Source organism: Pagrus pagrus, assembly GCF_965226575.1.
Source record: "Pagrus pagrus genome assembly, chromosome: 6".
Classification (NCBI taxonomy): Eukaryota; Metazoa; Chordata; class Actinopteri; order Spariformes; family Sparidae; genus Pagrus; species Pagrus pagrus.
Window position 1 is genome coordinate 34513254 of NC_140190.1, and position 22209 is coordinate 34535462.

The window sequence follows — 22209 nt, forward strand, 5'->3', positions numbered from 1 at the left end:
CATGTGTGTTATTCTGTGTGTTTGCAGGCTGTCAGGGTGTATGATCACAGAGAAAGGCTGTATTTCTCTGGCCTCAGCTCTGAGCTCCAACCCTTCCCATCTGAGAGAGCTGGACCTGAGCTACAATCATCCAGGCATCTCAGGGGTGAAGCTGCTGTCTGCTGGACTGCACAATCCAGAATGGAGACTGGAGACTCTCAGGTATGAAGACACCTGCTACAGCCATAGACAATCATTCTGATGGAGGAAGGAAAGCTGGAAACATTTTCTCTGTGTTTTTGATTAATGGATAGTGTTAAATGAAAAATTACATTGTAGGAACCTTTTTCTTTTTTTTGTGATTATATTTTTATTTGGAAAAGATAGCAGAGAGTTTCTTCACTCTTTTCCAGTTTTTGTTTCTTACATTTGTCTGCATATGTACAGGAAAATAATCTGGAAGCCACAGTCCTCACGAGCTGTAGCTCAGTCCTTAGAAACCATACAGTCCTTCTCTTCCAGAGATATGTATTCAAGAGAAACTCATCACATTGGCTCATCTGTTTACAACTACGTAGCATCAAATATACATATATAGCTATACAATTGTATATGCTTCCACTGTCGTCTGCCCGGCATTAGGTGTGCCACTTTCATACATATGCTCATCCCTTATTCCAAGAAATTGTAACTATATACACAACAGAACCGAAGGGAGTTTGAAACGTCACTGGAGTCATACAAAGTCTGCTCGCACTGGGGTGATAAATTCAATCCATTTGTTCCAAATTTGGTAGAATTTGTCTTTAGAGTAAGTATTTAGCACTTTTCTAGTGATTGATTTTTTGCTCGCTGCCAAAAGGGCCTGCAGCAGCTTTGTATCCCTCCTTTGTTTCAGAAACACAATGTGGCCCAAATAAAGAGTCTGCATGTTCTTGGGTATATTTTGAATACCGTGCACAATATTTTGTGGATACCCTTCCAATATGAACTCAATTTAGGGCATTCCCAGAATATGTGGGAGTGGTATGCCTCTGTCGATCCACACTGTTTGCAACACATTTTTAATATATTTTTCCTGGTGTGGGGTTTTAAAATATCTTACTATGTTTTTCCAACAGTGCTCCCTCCTCTCCATAGAATAAGTTGAAGACCACTGAAAGCTGCATATTTCCCCCCAAGCCTCCTCTGAAATCCCTACTCCTGCTTCTTTTTCCCATTTTTCTTTAATATACAGCGTGTTTTCATTTTTAGCAAGCATTAGAGCATTACACAGCTTAGACATTGATTTGCATGGAATTGAACTGATGGATGACCTAAGGATCCTATAGAACTCAGATTATACTATTGAAAACTCAGTAGGTCTGCACTTCTGATTGAAATGATGCCGCAGTTGGAGGCACCTGAAGAAATCAGTCTTCTTTAGTCCATGTACATCCTGAAAATATTGAAAACTCTGTAGTGTGTTTTTGTGTGTAAATGAAAGGAAAGTTGTAAGTCCTTTCCTTACCCAGGATTCAAATCTTTTGTCCCCTCTGTTCGGGAAGAAATTCTGTGTCACACCATCTAAAAAGCTTAAGCATGTTATGGATTTCACATGATTTAATCACCTTTTGCCATATTTTCAACGTAAGGTTTATCCATGGGTTATTTTCTCTTTTCCAATTACTGCCTGCAAAGGAAAATCTTAACTGATTTCAGATTCTAGTTCCTTCCATCTAGCCTTATACTCACTGTTGCACCAATACAGCAAAGGGGTTAGCAGTGAGGCATATAAATATTTTCTTAAACAAGGAAGTGCCATTCCTCCTTTTTCTTTTCTGAATTGTAAAGTATTTAAATATATAAATCAAATTCTAGGTTCGTTCCTTGCCAGATAAATCTAGAGATCCATTTATCCCAACCCCTAAATTGGTTGTCAATTATTTCCACTGGTAAAGTCTGAAAAATGTATAACAATCTTGGGAGACTGTTCATTTTAATTGCACTAACCCTTGAACTTAGCCTTAGAAAGGGGATAAGATTCCATTGATTTTATCTTCAAGGATAATGATCCATAATTTGCTTGTGATAATTTTTAAAGGTCTTTTGTTAGTACTATCCCTAGATATTTTAATGATTCAGCTCCCCAGTCAAGTTTATATTTGTCTTGCAGGCTCTTTGGTGCTGTAAAATTTAAAGTCATAACCTGTGTCTTTGATATGTTGAGCTCATACCCTGATAGATTCCCAAAATCAGCCAACAGTGTCATCAAGCCTAAGAAATTTTTTTCTGGCTCCCCCAAAAGAACTAAAACATCATCTGCAAAAAGTATTGCCCTCTGTTCAATCCCTGCCACCTCAATGCCTCTAATATTGTCACTCTGTCTTAATAATTGGCCCAAGGGTTCAATAATTCAAGCAAAAAGAAGGGGGGATATCAGGCAGCCCTGTCTTGTTCCTCTCTCCAAAGTAAAAGAATCACAAAGGTCCCCGTTAATTTTCATCCGCCCTGTAGGCTTATCATATAGGGTCTGAATTACTCTTCTAAATCTATCTTGAAAGCCTATTCCCATAACCTTATACAAAAATAACCACCTAACTGAGTCAAAGGCTTTTTCTGCATCTAAACCTACAATCATTGATTTTTTTCTTATCTTTCTTTATCTGTTCTAGAATATGTAAAGTCCTCCTTATGTGGTCCAGGATAAATCCCGTCTGGTCTAAAAGGATGAGGTTGGGTAGGAGTGTTTCTAGTCTTCAGGCTAAGATAGATGTAAACAGTTTGTAGTCCATGTTGAGGACACTGACAGGTCCTCAACATGGACCGCATTCTTGCTTGTCTTTTTGCTCTTTGGGAATGACTGAGATAATTGCTTCCCTCCAAGAGGGTGGAAGTTCCCCTTTCTGTAAGATCCAGTTAAATGTGTTAAATAATAATGGTGATAATTGTGGCTTCAAAGCCTTATACCATTCTGTAGTGAAACCGTCGGAGCCTGGGACCGACTTTTAGTTTAGCAATGGCTAAGTTCTATTCTTTTGCATTAATTGGTTGTACAAGACTCTTGCTCTGTGAACTACTCAGTGTGGGTAGTTCTAAAGAACTCAGAAATGTATCAATATGGGTTTCATCGGAGGCCCGGGGTTGAGAGTATATTTCCCGGTAAAATATTTCAAAGCTCTCTTGGATTTGGGGGGGGGGGCAACTAACCATCCTCTGGTTGGATAATAGTCCTATCAAGATGCTTGATAAAGGGCCTCCAAGTTCTGTTGAATGAACTGCTCGACTCTGCAAGGGAAAATCTGATTTTCTCAAGTTTGATATGGCTTAGGATCTGTTTCCACCTGAAAAAGATGAGGCGTCGCGCCAATAAAGTTGTGAAGGCTAAGACATGCTGCTTAGCCACTGAGAGGTTGAGTACTCCAGGCGTTGGGACTCCAAATAGGGCTGTAAGTGGGTCAGGGTTGAGGGTTGTATTAAATACTGATCCCAGTGTTGAAAATCTGTCTCCAAAAGTCTGTCAGGTGCGAGCAGGAACAGAAAACGTGGGTGTGGTTAGCAGGTGATTTCTTGCATCTGTTGCAGGAGTCCTCAATACTCGGGTACATTTTTGCCAGTCTGACATTTGTATGATGTACTCTGAAAAGGACCTTGCATTGCAGTAAACCATGCCTGGCGCAAATCGAGGCTTTGTGGACAAGGGCAAGGCTTCGGTCCCATTAGTTATCAGAAATGGGCACACCAATTTCCTGCTCCCAAGTCTGCCGCAGATTAGCTGTCGGGTCTAGGTTGAGGGAGTCAATGGAGCTGTATATCACTGAGATGGAGTGTTTCTGAGTGGGAACTAAAGTGAGCAGGGAGTCAATCGGAGATCCAGGTGGGTGGTTCGGAAAGTGGGGATATTTAAACTTAATGAAGGGTCTAATTTGAAGGAAAACGGAAAAAGTGTGATTTGGGCAGGTCCAGTCTGGTTGATAGCTCTGAGAAGTCAGTAAAAACACCTTCCTTATAAAAGTCTTTGATGTTGAGTAGGCCCTTGTCTTGCCAAGCATGAAAGATGGGATCGGAGGAGGAAGGGGAGAACAGGTGGTTTCTAAAAACTGGGGCCAGAGTCGACGGTTCATCAAGTCCAAAATGTTTGCTAAATTGCAGCCAAATCTTAAGTGAAGGGCATGTCTCACCCCTGCTATCCAACCAATGGAGTTTTTAGGGAGCCGTAGTACAGCTTTCCTGATACAGTGAGGTTTATTGGCCCATAAAAATGAGGACACCACCTGATCCAGGTGTTGAAAGGACTTTTTGATAAAAATTGGAATGTGTTGAAATAGGTAAAGAAACCTGGGTAGGAGAACCATCTTTACTAGATTGGCCCTACCGATGAGGGACACGGGCAGAGAAGACCAACGAGTCATGTCCAGTTTACAATTATCTATGAGAGGGCGAAAATTCTTAGTGAAAAGATCATCAAACAAAGTGTTTATAAACACCCCCAAGTATCTGAACCCCTCAGGGACAACTTTAAAATGATAGGAGGACTGGGGTATTTGCTTGGCTATATCATTAATGGGGAGGAGCTAACTCTTCAATAATCTGAATAGATGAAACTGGATTGGAGGCGTACAACAAAAGATTGTCTGCATATAAGGACAGCTTATGCATAATGCCCATCCTAGTGATGCCCTCAAATCTCTTCTCCCCCCAGAGCCAAATGGCCAAGGGTTTGATGGCTAGTGCGAACAGAGGGGGAGAAAGAAGGCACCCCTGTCTGGTACCACGGGGAAAAGGGTAAAGGGGTAAAGGGGCGTTATAAAGCAGTCTAATACAAGCAATGAAGTCAGAGTTGAAGCCAAATTTGTCCAGTATATAATACAAGTACTCCCACTCAACCCTGTTGAATGCTTTTTCGGCATCTAGGGTTATTACTACCTCGGGAGTATCAGAGTCAGGGGTGCTGATTATACTGAGGAGTCTTCTAGTGTTATGAGAAGAGGCTCTGCCGGCCAGGAAACTGGTTTGGTCTGTAGAGATGAGGGTCGGCAGAACCCTTTGTAAGCGAGAGGCCAGAATCTTAGCTAAGATTTTGGTATACAGGCCTGTAGCTGCCACAATCAAGAGGATTTTTACCTTTCGTTAATAATAAGCATATATTGGCTTCCGATAAGGTAGGGGGAAGCCGACCGCTAACGAAAGACTCATTGTAAACCTTAGCTAGAAGTGGGGCAATGGAATGTGAGAATGCTTTGAAGAATTCCACTATATACCCATCTGGGCCAGGGGATTTGCCATTTTGTAACAGTCTATTAGCCTCTTGGACTTCAGCTGTTGAGATCGCTGATCCTAACTAATTTGTAAGGTTCGCTGGTTATTGTGAAATTGTCCGAGAGCCAATGCCCATGCTAAAACAGTTAGCCAAGAGCTGAACGAATTTGACATGTAAAGTTAGTCGAACAAAAGTTAGCAAAGGGCCAAATGAACGGCAAAAACAACCCAAAAAACGTGAGTATGAGTCAGCCAGGCACTATATGCTTAACAATAATACTCTTACCAGTTGGGCAGGTCAGGATATTGCCCGCGGTGGTTAGCATTAGCAGCTGGTCAGGTTAGCCTTGTCGACCCAGGTTCAAGTTGAGGTGCCCCTGCTTTGATCCCACGAAGGTGGTGGCTGCCTCGAGGGAGGAGAATCATTTCTTGCTGCCATCTTTATTGGTGATCTGGAGCCTTGCCGGGTACAGAAGAGCCGGTCGCAAGCCCCGGCTGTACAGAATAGCCATGACATCCCGGTAGGCTGCCGTTGCTCCTGGACTTCAGGAATCCGCGTAGATGCGGATCGGGTTGTCCTGGTACTTCAAGTCATTTCTCCGGTTGCAAGCTTCCCGGATCACTAGCTCTTTTATCTGGTGTCGATGAAAACATACAATCACCAACCTGGGTCTGGCTTCTGGCGGCGGTTAAGCAGCTAGTGTGCGGTGTGCACGGTCGAGCTCCGAAAGGGATTGCAGTACCTGGTTGCCGAATATCTCCATGAGGACATTAGAGAAAAAGGCAGTGGGTCTGGGGCCCTCGTTAGATTCTGGTAAGCCGACAATTCTTGCGTTGTTTCGCCGGCTCTGTCCCTCCAGATCGATGTTTTGAGCTTTAATTTTAGCACAGCGTCTATTAGCTTAGTCTCGAGGGCCTGGAAGCGGTCTTCATTTGAGTTAGCGTTGGCCTCTAAACTTGCGATTTGTTCACCAAAACCAGTCACAGTGGCCTGCACAGCATCAAGTTTGGATTCAAGCAAAGCTACTACTGCTTTGAGTTCAGAGGAGAGGGCCAAAGAGATGGTCTTGTGGTGCTCCTCCAACAAGCTAAATAGGGCAGGCATGCTAATCTGTGCGGCATCGGTGGGCTTGTCTATTTTGGCGTCCTCTTTCTTTGTTTGTCTAAAGATGTATGACATAGTGCAAGATAAAGCAGGCATATGCTTTTACTGAAGAAATTGAGTTAAATTTGGGTGTTTTGGAAGGTTTTAAACGAAAAGGTCATGGCATCTACTCCATTCCTCTCATCACCGGAAGTCAGATCCACTAACTTTTGTCCTTTGAGTTTCTTCATATATGAAGTAATGGAGATAATTTCCCCCCTCATTACAGCTTTCAGTTTGCTGGTGATACTTCTCCCGAGTCATTAAGGTCAAGATAGTCTCTAATGTCCCCCTTCAGCCTCTCCAGTAACTTTGAGTAATTGAGTATATGCAAATTCAGCTTCCATAAAATGTTCCTTTTTTTCCCTTTCTAGAGCTAGTGACATAGAAATAGGGCTATGGTCTGACAGGTCAATTGTTGCAATATTACAATCTCTAATCCTAAATTTATCAGAGCTGAAGACAAAAAAGTAATCCAACCTAAGTAAACTGAATACGGGAAGGAATAGTGTGTATAATCTCTGCTAGTAGGGTGTAATTCTCTCCACACATCTACAATGCCCAACTCTCCCATCAGTGCTTTCAGTTTCCTAGTCAGTGACCAATTCTGTATAGTTGCTCTGAAAGAATCCAGTGCCGGGTTTAGCCTAATGTTAAAATCCCCCCCGCATATTATCACACCCTGAGAGTTAACCATTCAGTCAAAGACACGTCTATAGAATAACCAGTCAACATTCAGTAATGTTATTACAGACCCCTCTATTCCCCCTGTGATCTTAATAAATCTTCCCCCATCATCCACAGTCTCTGATATGTGTTCATAAGCAAGTGCACTTGATATAAGGATAACGACTCCTCTCTTGTGGCCTGACTTAAATGAAGAAGAAGAATACCTGTCTAAAACCCAGTTTTTGGAGTTTTGCATGTTCGGATTGGCTTGTGAGTCTCCTGAAGGCTAACTGTGCTTTTTCTTTTTTCAATTTTGACAAAATCTTACTTCTCTTAATTGGATTCAAAACCCCATTCACACTAAAATAAATTATTTTCACAAGTCCACTTTGCATTCTGTCATGAATACAGTGAATTACTCTTCCCCTCTGTATAAATAATAACTGGCCCCTTCACATCGAAATATTAGTAATACGAACCAGAACAAGAACATTGGATGTTTTTAACCAGGAACATTTAAAAGTTTGTCCATACTTCCAAACGTGAGGCTCTTTCCCTCACCAGCCTCAGCTCTGAGGGATAACCTTTTTCTCTCACTGGGTTAGAGGGCCCTCCACTGTCTCAACAGCCATGAAAAAAAACAACCTCTTTAGTTTCTTGGAGATGATTTAATTTGTTTCATCTCGATTATAGCTTCATTATAGTTTTCAGCTGTTACCTGCTCCGGAGACGACATATTCCACCAGTTCTTTAATGCTTTAAATTAGTCATTATCCACTGTTTGATCGAGTCTGAATACTTGCAGCTTTTCCTTGTATCCCGGTACTCCACCAGCCTGCGTGGTACGCTGTGCCCTCGCTGGCTGCCATGCTGGATCTTCTCAAGAAGGGACACCGGCTGTGCAATAACTTTTACCGGCAAGCCCCGGTCCGCCAGGTCCGACGTTGCCTCCTCCACCGTATTGTAGGTTTTTGTCCCGTCCTCATAGTAGACTCTTAGCCGCGTGGGATACAGGGTCTGGAACTTTATATCTTTTTCTTTCGAGCCCTCCTTGACTCTGCGTATTCCCTTCGCCTGGCCAGGATAAATGGTGCATAATCATGGTCGAGGTTGATTTTGCAATTTCTCCACATGAACCCTTTCTTTTGCCATGCTATTTTAAGCACTTCTTCTTTCGTTCTAAAACTGAGGAATTTAACAAGGATTGACCTGGGCTGGGCTCCTGCCGGGGGCTGCGGTGCTAATGCTCGGTGGGCTCTCTCTTTCTGTAGATCCTTCGTGTCCGATATGTCGAGGTTCTCTTTAAGCAGCTTATCCGCGAAGGGGGTCATTGCTCTGGGCATGTCCTCTGCACCTTCGGGTAATCCGTATATCCTCACATTTTCCCTCCATGAGCGCCCCTCTTGGTCTGCCAACTTCAATTGGAGCTGCTCCTGTAGCTTTAGAATTTCTGCTAGCGCCTCTTCCGCATTTTGCAATCTCTCTTCATTCTCCATAATCCTTGCTTCGGATTCGTCCAACCTCGAGTTAGTCTTTGTGATTTCCCCTTTGATGTCTTCAAACTGTTTTTTGTTGTCTTGTCTGAAGTTGCGTATCTCTCAGAGGATCAGGGTCAGGTTCACCGGCTCTTCCCCTCCTCCTGTATTGTTGCTGTCATGGCTAGCCGAGGGGGAGCTAACCTTAGCATCATCGTGTTGCTGCGCCTTGTTGTTTTTGTCGGAGTCCAGAGCAGGCTTTTTACCCTTAAATTCAGACGTCATCCTTGTCCCTCTACTTCATATAGTTAACGTGAACCAATACTTGTATTATTTAAACTTAGGGGTAAATTTCTATTTCTTTTATCGAGAGCGCTTTCTCTACGCTGCCATCTCATTGGTGACCCGGAAGTAGTCCCTGTAGGAATCTTTTTCTTTCGTTCAGAACATAAACACTAGTTGAGCATAAAGAGGAGATATTTGTGTAGGAGGTCTTCAAGGAGACCTTCTCTAGAAGAAACATGATATTGGCCTCTTGGTAACAATTGTTGGAGTTTGGACAAATTGCTACATGTTAAAGGAACTGTCATTTTGAGAAATATCCTTCTCGAATCAGTTTCGTGTCTGTACAAAGATAGGCCCATGACATGTTTAACATAGTTTAACACAAAGACTGGAAGCAAGGACAAACTTCTAGACTAGCTCCAAAAAAAAAGAGTAAACCTTCCAATACCTCCAAAGTAGTCACATTAATTAAGAAATTGGGCTTGAGTCTGACAACCCCAGGTACATTCTACATGCTACATTCAAATGCTACATATACAACAAACATCGGTTGTAAATATATGACACTTACAATCAACCAACAGACACGGGTGAAAACATAACCTCCTTGGCAGAGGTAATAAATGATTAAAGCTGAGTTACGTTGGTTTGTTTAGTAAAGACTAAGGGTGGATAAAGAATTTCAAATCGGTTTGATATTAACTCAGACCGGACCAGACTGATAATACTGAATTTTACCAGTATCTGTCACATGTAACTCAGCCGCTCCTGAGTGGAACATGATGAGAGCCCATCAATGAGAGTGAAGTGGCACCACAATCCATGAGGACAACTATTGCTCATACATTGTATTTCTCACAACAGCCATTCACTTTAAAAAATTTTCGAAAATTTTACATCAAAATAATAAATAAAATAAGACTTTGTTGTTGTAAACAATGCAAGTCAATGAGGTTTTCACACCACAATCCTGATGTTTCACAATAAAAGTCTTGTTAAGAAATTAAGGGTTTCTGTCCACTGAAACGCTAGAGGGATTTTAATTTGAAATACATACAAGGAGGGTTGAATTTGTATTAACAGCTTAATGTAGTACTTAACTAGGCAAACTGTGGATAAAAATTAGGCTTCGTCCAAAAGTATTGTCACGTGTAACAAAGACAGTTTAATCTGCACCAACTCGTTACTAATGACATCGCTTGTGGAGGTCGGTTGATGCAGTACAGCTAGTAGGCCATTTGAGGGGTAACACTGTGCCCCTTGTTAGCAAATGCTGTGCAAAGCTTGCTTATTAACCTGCCATCCCTCTCCATCCCACCGAGCCATTACTATGGATCCCATCACTGTTGGTACAAAACCCACCCAGCTCCTCTTCCGATTGGTTGGCTTTGTTGGTTGCATACTCTACACTTGACACAGTATAATAGTGTAACAGTGTATAATTAGGCCCAGGATAGACAAGAATTAGCTATCTAGCATGCTATTTCCTAACTGTATGTGCAGTGGTTGCCTGGTATAAGTGAAGCACCCCTGAGGGCACAGGAAACTAAATATTTAATATGGCACTTAATCATAATCATTGAAATTGTGAGGTTCTGAACCTTGGCATGGTTTCACTAATTTGGCCTATTTGACCTTAAATTTTCTTCTCTTTGACAAATCGCCAACTGATTATCGTGACACTGAGTGCACAACTCTCAACTCTAGTACAACATAATTGTAGACATATAGAGGCACCCCCTGTACCACTGAACTAATTGGCCGCCCCAAAGCACCTTGTAGCGCCACATTATGTAATAACGCCCCATTATGTAATAATGTAATACATTTTAACTTCATTATGTAATAACGCCGCATTTTGTAATAATCTGCCACATTTACATTATCGGTGCACTGAAATGTTGGAAGACATACACACATGCAATCTGGATTATGTTATGCAAATATTATACGTGACAGAAAGCAGACAAAACACAAAAACAAATATGGAACAGAAAAAAACTTTATTCCAGCTCCATTTCTTTAATGCAACATTGATGTCCTTTCCTATAGTGGATAAAAATAAATGACAATCAAAACTAAACCAACTAAAAACAGCGTAAATAATCTTTCGCATCAAAAAGATATATCTCTAATCATGTTTATGTAATTAAAAAGAGAAGGCTGTAGACAATTGACTATTAACAAAAATTTACTTTAGACTTGATGAAAAAAAAACACGAGTGAATGAGGAAGTGAATCCATGAATCCACCTGGAAAGTCTCAGTTTCATTGACATACTGTTTCATTACATTTCATGCTGACTGTGGAGGTTTGTCTGATCCGAGCGTCTGATTGGAGGCCGCAGCGTGATGTCGGGCCCGTGGAGCCCTAGGTGTCCCTCCAGCTGATCACGTTATAACGTGAAACTTCACTCTGACACTCTACCTGTTATGTTCTGGCTTTGGTTATTTCGTGAACACAGCTTCTAAATCTGTGTCTGGCTCACAATTTACGCTACAAAACAGTGACAGGAAGATTTAATTTGATTTGTGTCTGATGGTTTGAGAGACAGACAGACAGACAGACAGACAGAGAGAGAGAGAGCCAGAGCTTTGGTCGAGAGACATAGATAGTGAGCAAGCGCTGGCCTCGATAAAGCTGGTTAATCAGATGAGTAAAAAGTTATATTCTGATGGTTACATTCAGCACATATAGACACAGCCCCAGCAACCCACCTCACCCCCCCTCACCCCCCACCACCTGATCCAGTCCACCCAAGCCCAGTCCATCCCCTCCACCCAAGACCAACTTATCACGTTATAACGTGAAACTAATCACGTTATAACGTGAAACTTATCACGTTATAACGTGAAACTTATCACGTTATAACGTGATACTGATTTTTATTTTATTTTTTTCTGGTATGGCAGCAATACCCTTCGGTACTTCCGTATATAAGTCTACTACAGTAAATAATTTCAAATGTATTGAGCGAGTTACTTTTTTCTTTGCTAGAATTTTGAGAAAAAGTTGTCAGCTCTTGTCTGTAGACTACTTTTCACTCATATATATTGTGAGGGTTTGTTTTACATACCCTATAACTACAGATAAATGGCAAAATGTGTTACATTTTCTGTTCCATATTTGTTTTCGTGTTTTGTCTGCTTTCTGTCACGTATAATATTTGCATAACATAATCCAGATTACATGTGTGTATGTCTTCCAACATTTCAGTGCACCGATAATGTTCGTGCCAGTAACACTCATTTAGTGCAGTTTTTGTCTCTATGAGCTTTCAAACACATTCTCTATGAATTCAGTTATATTTGATTTAGATTTGACCAATGAAACATCCAACTAGTTTTTAAAATTAATTCATATTTACGATTCATGCTAGTATGCTTAAAGTCAATGTCGTTCTGATGGTATAATGTTTTTTTCTAATTAAGACATCTATTTTGGTGGTTTATTACATAAAGCACCAAATTCTTACATTTTCTTGATAAAAAAGGGCCTGCACCTGCATTTTGTAATTACTGGTGCAATATGTAAGAACTTATTACAAAATGTGGCAAAGTTTATTACATATTGCGTTCAAGAATTTTATTACAAAATGTGGCAGATTATTGCAAAATGCGGCGTTATTACATAATGAAGTGAAAATGTATTACATTATTACATAATGGGGCATTATTACATAATGTGGCGCTACACACCTGCTAACTCGCTTCATGCTGCTAGCTCTATCCACCGAAAATTAAACCTGACAAACACAGGTTCAGTTGATCACATAAAATCAAACTTGATTAAGCTCATACACCAGACAAAAATAGGAAACGTACTCATCCCTAGTCAAGGGGGAGCCATGTGCACGAATTGTGTTAATGTGTATGAGAGTAATGTAATGACCATGTTTGCATTGAATGAGGATGTGCTCATCTAACCCCTCCTTCTTTCAGGATGGAGCCTGGTGGAGTCCAATGGTTGACACCAGGTCTGAGGAAGTGTAAGTATGTTTCTAATTAAATTCCTCAGAACAAAGTAGCACACATTCAACCATCTTCAAACTGGGACATCACTCATTCAACTCTCTGATGTCATCATCAAACTGTCAATAAATTAACAGATGACAGATTAATAACTGCGGCTGTGTTGTGTCTTGTTCTCTCCATCAGATTCCTGTGAACTTGCAGTCGACACAAACACAGTAAACAGAAATATCAAAGTGTCTGACAACAACAGGAAGATGACGTATTTGGGGGAGGATCAGTCGTTTCCTGATCATTCAGACAGATTTGACCCCTGTCCTCAGTTGCTGTGTAGAACTGAACTTACTGGTCGCTGTTACTGGGAGGTTGAGTGGAGAGGAAGAGTTTCTATATCTGTGACCTACAGAGGAATCGGACGCAAAGGAGACAGTGATGACTGTGTGTTTGGAGAGAATGATCAGTCCTGGAGACTGATCTGCTCAGATGGTGGTCGTTACTATGTCTGGCACAATAACAGTAGAACATCCATCACCTCCTCCTCCTCTGTCTCTAACAAGATAGCAGTGTATGTGGACTGTTCTGCTGGCACTCTGTCCTTCTACAGAGTCTCCTCTGACACACTGATCCATCTTCACACCTTCGACACCACATTCACTGAGCCTCTTTATCCTGGCTTTGGCTTTGGTTTCCAGGCTGGTTCCTCAGTGTCTCTGTGCTCTTTGTAATAGGGAAAGTCTTCACTTGTTAGACAATAATCACTGCTGGACAGATCAGTGGAGTCTATACAGCATCACAGTTACCTACTGTCAGTTCAAAAAGTCTAAAGCCACTCATCAAATACTTCTATTTTGGAATTGTTTGGAATGTAATGCTGTTTTTTTTTATTACAAGTGATAATATCAGCTTAAGAGTTTGAGTGAAAAGTTGAATATTTAAAAATATTCAGAAAATCTTAGTATTTGATATATCCCCTTTTGCTTTAATTACAGCATGTACTTGAGCTGGCATGGACTCCACAAGCTAGTGTTAAAGCTGCTGCTTATGAGGTTATCCCAGCATGATTTGACAGTGACCCACAAAGCTTCTTGGGATGTCATGATGATGGGGTGATTACACTTTGGAAACAACTGATGCAGTTCCTGTAAATGTTTTAGAGTTTACGACTGAGATGAAAGACTTAAGTTTAAAGCCTACTGTATGGTGATTAAACAAAACATCAAAACAATAATAGAACAATCTACAGAGCTACAACATAAACTGGAGAGAGCAGATAATAGAGTACATGACATTGAACCCAAGAGTTGGAGAAATACAGAATCAACAAATACTCTGAGCGAAAACAAAGGGGTATTTGACAACCAGGATCAAACAAATTGAGACACAGATGGACTGTCTTGAAAGTAAGTCTTGACAAAAAAACTTAGCATGAACAATATTGCAGAGGGTAACAACATGATAATAAAATCTTCTAGGAGGCACCAGGCTTCTGAGGGGGGGATTTTAATCATAAGTGAAGCATTTCCTGAAAAGTGAAACACGCATGATTTTGAAAAACATATGACAACCTGGAGATAACAGCTAAGGTCCTAAACGAACTGGGTAGCACATGCAATGGACTAAACAATCAAACATGTCCACAAAAAGATGCTGGATGGAACATTGCACAGCTGGACAGGGGAGATGGAGCAGAGTGCATAAAGACCCAAGTGATACTGCCACTCATGAAAAGACTGAACGTAGACATGTAAGAGACAGATTTATTTTCAAATGGACTAAAACAGTTGCTATGTAAACAATGAAACACTTAGTCTTCCACAGTACACAGTGCTCTCCTCTTTAATTATTATGTTTAATGCTCTCATATATATATATTCACAGGACTCCCCTCCAGAGCTGGAGGTCATGTGGTATTTGTGAACAATGTGTGATAAGTGATTTATTTTTTATTTATGTAAGTATGTACCTAAACGTAGGTAAATGACGTAACTTACGTAACTTTACATATGTGAGTCCCGTAAGTAACTGAAGTTACCAGAAAGAACATAGTTATTTTAAACTCAAAGTATGATCTTTTTCTAAACCTAACCAAGTAGTTGTAGTTTTGGAGCCTAAACCTAACCAAGTAGTTTTGGAGCCTAAACCAAGTGATTTTGGAGCCTAAACCTAACCAAGTAGTTGTAGTTTTACAACCATTAATCTAACAAGTTAACAAGTGAATTTAATAGGAGGAAAAAAATGTATTAGGTCTATTGAAATACAAATATATGCAAATATTAAACTACCAAATTACTTTATGTTTGTAGTTACTATTTGTTTGAATTTGTTTGTTTTTTATTTTCAATTGACAAATGAGCTTATTTATTTTATTGGTTTACCTAAGAATCCATCTTTCCTCATTTTATCTTCCTGTTTTTTCTTTTTCTTTACCATGTTCATTTCAGTTATGACAAGACAAAATGATGCATATTTGGAGAAATAAGGTTTAACAACAATTGATAAAGGGAAAAGTATATATGTTGTTCCTTGAATAGACACGTGACACAAGATGAACATAAGAAGTACGGCAGGATTGCAAATGCTCACATCTTTTCCTCCTCATATAGTTCACCAAGGAGAGGAGTAGCTACTCTTATAAAAGCTCACATGCCATTTCAGAAGATGATGTAGTTGCATAGTATAGATGTTAATAGTCAGAACTACATCTATAGTATGCAAATGCGTCTCTTGAGTAAAAGCTATTGCCGTTTGGAGATTTGTAAGATGGGCTAAGGAGTTGATGGATTATTGATTATTTATTTATTTATTTATTTATTTATTATGTTGGATTATTATCCAAAATTATGGATTATTTGGGCCCTTAAATTCCACATGGTAAACTGAATGTTCCTGTCCCACTGATACAAGATAGCTACAGTATATCTTATGATGCAAGTTCTAAAACAGCTACAATAGTCTGTTAAATTTAGAAAAAAATTACCATGAACTGAACAACTACATGGTTTCTCCCCAGTATGCATTCACGAGTGCTGCAACTAAAACTTGCTTTACAAGTGAGCCAATGACTCGCATTTTAGGAGACACTGCTGGGTCTTCTTAAACTCTCCTCTAATCGCACCAAGCTTGGAGAATTATGTATGACTTGCAGATTCCACCATAGCGATGGTTCAGTGTTACAGCAACAGCTTAAAGTTTTTAAGTATGAGCACAAAATGAAGTTATTCGTCAAAAAATATTTAACAGTGTGGCTCATCAACATTGTCAGGAAATCACTCAAACATTGGAGTGGGACTGAGGTCAGATTTGCATATCTTTTACCACAGGTAGAACACACACAGATAGAATAGCTGAAAGGTTTCTCCCCTGTGTGCGTTCTCATGTGTTCCCTCAGGTTAGTTTTTTCTCTAAATCTTGTGCCACAGACAGAGCAACTGAAGGGTTCCCCTGTGTTGACTCTCATGTGCTTCCAAAAATTTGCTCTCTTTTTTAAAAAGTTTTTTACAAACTGAGCAACTGAAATATTTTCTTTCTGAAAGCAGTCTCATATGATCTGCTGAGGGGGTTTTCACAGCATAAACTGAGTAACCTAATGATTTAACTTCTTTTCGGACTCCATTATGTTTCTGCGGATGTCCCTTACAGCCAAAGCTTGTAACACATTAAGAGGAACTTATTGATGTTTCTCCAGCATTACTACATTCCAGGTCACATACAGGTACATTGTTTTGCAGAAGGTTTAAAGCTGACTTAAGTTCTGTAGCACACTTGAATGAACCACAGTGCGCTTGGAGTCGTATGTTGTTTTACTTTCTTCTGTAAACATAGACATATAGCAGTATTGTAAATCATGCGCTCCCCTCTGAGCTTCATTGGAATAACACAATGCTTGTATTCACTTGCTAACTTGTTCAAACTTACATCAAGACACACTCTTAAATACATCAACACAAAAGTGTGGCACAAACCATCAAATTATATGAAAATAAAAGTATTGTGGCTCCTGCCTCCTGGCTACATTGTTTACAGGTTTATAGTTCAAACAAACAAAACAACACACGTACCACTGCGGGGTCCTCTTAGCATGTTAGCGATTAGCTTAGCTGCCAGTGCGGCATAACTAACAACTATGACTAAACATCAACACAAAAACAAAGGAGTAAACGGCCAACTTTCCTTACACTCTGACCCTAAGAGACACTAATTCATAGTTACAGATGTTACAGAGTTTTTGTGGCTTGCTTACCTGCAAACATAGACATATAGCAGCATTGTAAATCATGTGCTCCCCTGAGCTTCATCAGAACAAGGCAATGCATGTATTGACCTGCCTGTCCGAGAGCGACCATAAACCACAAACTCCCTCTTGTGGTGAAACTCCAGAATTACAATGCCTAAATCTTTTCCTTTGTGCCACAATAATTAGTTGTAAATTATACATGAACAAATTAAACAATTACCAAACAGTAAATCTCAAAATAAATATGTAGGGGGGTGTCCTTTTAAGCCACTTTCCCACAGTTCCCTGGTCTCCTGCCAATCAAAACTGTCATCCATCAATGAATGAATGAAATGAACAGACCAATGAAAAGATTTAGTCACATATGACTGATTTTTGGAGCATGTGGTTATGTGCGACCAAAGCAGTCCAACCTTGAAGCCCTGAAAATATTAAAGTACCAAAAGTAAAAGTGCAGATTGGCCCTTTTGAGAATAATATATATTATATTACTGAATTTTAATTAATGATCCATTAAAGTGTTAACCTAAGGGTAAATCTATTTCTGTGATACCAAACTGAAAAACTAATTTCATGTGGCACTGGCCGATCACACTGACCTCTCACATCATGAAGGTCATGGAGAGGCTGGTTCTAGCACACCTCAGACCCCTAGTGTGCCCATCACAGGACCCCCTACAGTTTGCATATCAGCCCCATGTTGGGGTCGATGATGCAATCACCTACCTGCTGCAGGAAGCCTACTCCTCCCTGGATAGACCCAACACCACTGTCTGCGTTATGTTCTTCGACTTCTCCAGTGCCTTCAACACCATCCAGCCCAGGCTGCTGAAGGCCAAACTGGAGAACATGCAGGTGGTTTCCTCCCTTGTCACATGGGTCAATGACTATCTGACGGGCAAACCGCAGTTTGTGAGATTACAAAACTGTGTGTCTGACCGTCTAATTGGCAACATCAGCGCCCCCAGGGAACTGTGCTGTCTCCCTTCCTCTTCACCACCTACACTGCAGACTTTAAGTATCGCACTGAGTTGTGTCATCTGCAGAAATTCTCTGATGACACGGCCATTGTGGGGCATGTAGAGGGCGGGAGGGAGGATGAGTACAGGCACCTGGTTGGCCATTTTGTTAAGTGGTGTGGGGAGAACCACCTGCAGCTGAACGTGGCGAAAACGAAAGAGATGGTGGTGGACTTCAGGAGGAACAAGCCCCCACTTTCTCCAGTCTGCATTAGTGGGACAGATGTTGACATTGTGGACTCAAACAAATACCTGGGTGGGGTGCTGGACAATAAACTGGAGTGGTCTACAAACACGGAGGCAGTCTACAAGAAGCGTCTGAGCCGGCTTTACTTCCTGAGGAGGCTCAGGTCCTTTAATGTCTGCAACCGGATGCTCCAGATGTTCTATCAGTCTGTTGATGCGAGCACCATCTTCTTCGCTGTGGTGTCCTGGGGTGCGGGCATCAAAGCGTAGGACGCCAACAAGACTGAATAAACTCATCAAGAAGGGAGGGTCTGTTTTTGGCTCTAAACTTGTCTCCCTGGAGGAGGTGGCGGAGGACAGGATGCTGGCAAAACTGCTGGCAATCATGGACAATGTCTCTCACCCCCTCCACAAAACTCTGGACAAGCTTAAGAGCAGCTTCAGCAACAGACTCATTCAACCTTGCTGCCTAAAGGAACGGAACAGGAAATCATTCCTACCTGGTGCCATCAGACTTTACAATGCTCACCCCACAACACACAAATAATCTTAAATTATTATTACTGTAGTTAAATTATTATTACTGTAAATGAAACTGCACCTTATCCTCTTGAACCTTATGTTCCACTTACCATTACTCCAGCAGCGCCAAGATTGAAAAGTGGCTGATTGTCAATTGCTCCCCAGCGGCATATACCGATCCCTGGACTGGTATACCGATCCTTGGAGTTGTATGCCGCTGTTGTGCCGCTGGTATTCCAACGACACATGACGGTATGTGGCGCTTGAGACTGTTATGCCATTGAAAGACTGTTGGATGAGTACCGTCCCCTGATGAATATGCAAATATAATGCCACTGGGCTGTACTGCTGTAAATGTATACATTTTTTAGTCTTTATTGACAATGCTAACTTAACACATTGCCGTAAATAAAGGAATGTATGTATTTCTGTTGTATGTTATGTTGTTGGGATGTAGGCATATAGAAAGTAATTACACTTGGGATTCTTGCGATATCATAGTAAAGTAATAGTCTACATTTCTGCTTATAAACTACTATTATTCTATTCTATTTTTCTATTATTCAGAAAATGATGGATTCAGCAACATCATCAAGTGACGATGAGCTTGTCCTCCGCCTCCTCACCTACAAAAATAAGAGGAGATTTTGGATCCATCCACTCCTACAAGCCAGGGAAAGAAATGTCCAAGAGCTCAAGCTGTATCACGGCCGGTTCTGGACATATTTTCGGATGTCCATGGGACAATTTGAGACGTTTCTGGGGCTTCTAGCGCCGCACCTGAGGAAGCAGACCACTAATTACCGGGACAACACAACAATTGACACAAACAACTCTGGTAACTAAGCAACCGTACCGGCATATCCCATAAACCCTTGCTCTTAAAGGTATATGGATCTATTAGCCCTATATCTATGCTCTGGTGAACATCTCTCCTAGCTTCCCTATTGTGGGTCACCACAGTATTATATTAATTTGCTATATTCTGATTGGCTTGTGTAAAATATTGGTGTTACAGCCTGTCATTTTTCACATCCTTATCTGTCTGTCAATCAATCTATTTGACAGTCTGCGCACTACTGCCATCTATTGTATTAACTCCCATACTGCCAGTCAGAGCCCTGCAGTATGTGAGGTATTTTGTTTAAATATTATATCTGCTTCTTTTTGTCTCAGCACCAGCCTTTTTTAGTTTGGATATATGTGCATTCCTATTTCTACTACCAGAACACACCTTGAAATATAAATATATATATATATATATATATATATATATATATACAAGAAATTACTGGCAGTAATGTGTATTCAAATTTTACTCCTCTCCCACCCTCCCCAGATTTCTCAGCACAGGGGAGTCCTTTACAACGATAGCCTCCAGTTTCCGGCTTGGAGTGTCAACCGTGGCTGGCATTGTGAAAGACACATGTGATGTCATCTGGGCACAACTGAAGGAAACCCACATGCCGGTTCCAAATGAGGAGCTCTGGAAGAGCACGGCCAAGAAGTTCCAGGAAAGGTGGAATTTCCCAAACTGCATTGGTGCACTTGATGGGAAACATGTTATAATACAGGCACCAGCAAATTCAGGTTCACAGTACTACAATTACAAAGGTACCTTCTCTGTTGTCCTCCTTGCGCTGGTGGATGCCAGTTACAGGTTTTTGCCTGTCGATGTGCGAGGATTTGGTAGCAACAGTGACGGTGGCATCTTTGCCAACTCCTGTCTGGGGCAGGCCCTTCAAGGTGGGAACTTAAATGTACCAGCACCATGCCCACTCCCCTCAGCACCCGAGTTGGGGCAGGTGCCATTTGTGATTGTAGCAGATGAGGCTTCCCCGATGAAGACCTTTCTCCTCCGCCCTTATCCTGGGGGACGTCTGCCAGAAGATCGCAGGGTGTTCAATTACCGCCTCTCCAGAGCCCGGCGCATCGTTGAAAATGCCTTTGGCATTCTCAGCCAGTGTTGGAGAGTGTACGCCAGCTGCAAGTCTCTCCTGACACTGCAGACAGCATCATCAAAGCCACCTGCATCCTCACAGACTACCTCCGTGGTGCTGATGGAACCCAGAGTGCTGATGTTGATGACGGTTCAGGTGCCAGTATTTCATCTCATCTGCTGGCCAAGTCCCGTGGCAGTATGGCCATGTGCACCGTGGACTCCCTTGACTTTTCCACTGTGCTGAATTTTCTGGTTGCTAGAATACCCTTGTAAATATGATTTAATCTACTGTTTAGGTTGGAAATATTCATAATTTGTAATGATTTCCATGTGCAACTGTTCTTATTAATTTTAAACTTCAGTGTTGTGAATTCTCTGTGTTAACTTAATACTTACTGCTTCAAATAAATAATTATTTATTTACACAATTAATTCATTCATTCATTCATTCATTTTCTATACCGCTTATCCTGCACTAGGGTCACGGGTAAGCTGGACCCTATCTCAGCTGACTTCGGGCGAGAGGCGGGGTACACCCTGGACAGGTCGCCAGTCTATCGCAGGGCAAATATTTACACAATGTCTTGTTAAAATAACATTCTTATTAAGTATCATATCTAGGATTTAAAGGTGTTGACAAGAAAAGGCTACTTCACCAGATGAAAGGAAATCTTTATTTTTGATGCACAACTATCCACCAGGAACAATGGTAAGATCAATCACAGCTGTGTGAATTGTGAGTGTTCTGGCTCTGAATATCCAAATTCTGCTTGAAAGTCAAGCTCTTGCATTTTCATTTTCAGCCATGATTGCTTAGCCAGAGACAGCCTTCTCATGGCCGGAGCAAGACTCATGAGAAAATGGTGAATGTCATCTCTTTCCTCACGCTCTTTAGCACGCTGCTGCTCCCTTTCTTCTTTTCTCTCCAGATATTCTTGGAGTAAATCTCTGCTCCTCCTTTTAGGTGCCCTTGCAGCAGAAGCAGCAGTAGCAGCCTCTCCCTTACTCTCCTCTGACTCTTGCCCTGTCTCCTCCATCTCCTCATCCTGCTGTGGGAGGTCCAGATTGCTGTGCACCCTGTCCAAACATATGATAAGTGTGCTCCTGTCCTGTGTCAGCTGAATGAAGTCCAAAGGAGGACTGTGTACCCTCCATCCAAACCTGTATTCTGTATTAACTTGTGTGATAACTACATAAATGAATAAATATGTTTTTAATTTTTTGTGTGAAAAAACAAACAAGTAAACAAAAAGGAACATTCACTTATGTCTTGAAATCGGCAATTGATAGAGAAAGTAAATCAAAACTTATTTTTCATTGCTGTGTTTTAGCTTAATTATCTGATTTGCTGAGGCATATCAGGCTGAAAATGACTGCATTGTGCAAAAGCAGTGAAGAATATAATCAATTCAATAGTTATAACGTGTGTGTATGTAGCCTACTGAGGTGGACAGTGTCTTACAATACCAACAAAACAGTGTAAACTACATTGCATAATTGTTGAATCTAGTTATCACACAAATTGAGAACAGCTTTGGACAGAGG

General features: G+C 41.1%; 1 protein-coding gene and 1 long non-coding RNA gene across 3 annotated transcripts in view; both read left to right on the forward strand.

Annotated features, from left to right (window-relative positions):
* LOC311258667 (NLR family CARD domain-containing protein 3-like) overlaps window positions 1–15055 on the forward strand; it is a 60619-nt gene extending 45564 nt beyond the window's left edge. For both annotated transcript variants that reach the window (XM_084355158.1, XM_084355159.1), the window contains exons 9-11: window positions 28–201; window positions 12732–12778; window positions 12948–15055. In XM_084355158.1, the coding sequence (XP_084211284.1) occupies window positions 28–201; window positions 12732–12778; window positions 12948–13486 (760 nt within the window). In that variant the 3' untranslated portion in view covers window positions 13487–15055. The remainder of the gene's footprint in view (window positions 1–27; window positions 202–12731; window positions 12779–12947) is intronic.
* A 3681-nt stretch (window positions 15056–18736) lies between these two features.
* LOC311258216 lies at window positions 18737–21032 on the forward strand. Its single transcript, XR_014622707.1, has 3 exons — window positions 18737–18974; window positions 19290–19560; window positions 20062–21032. It is a non-coding gene; the product is annotated as an uncharacterized lncRNA (long non-coding RNA).
* The last annotated feature ends 1177 nt before the right edge of the window (window positions 21033–22209 follow it).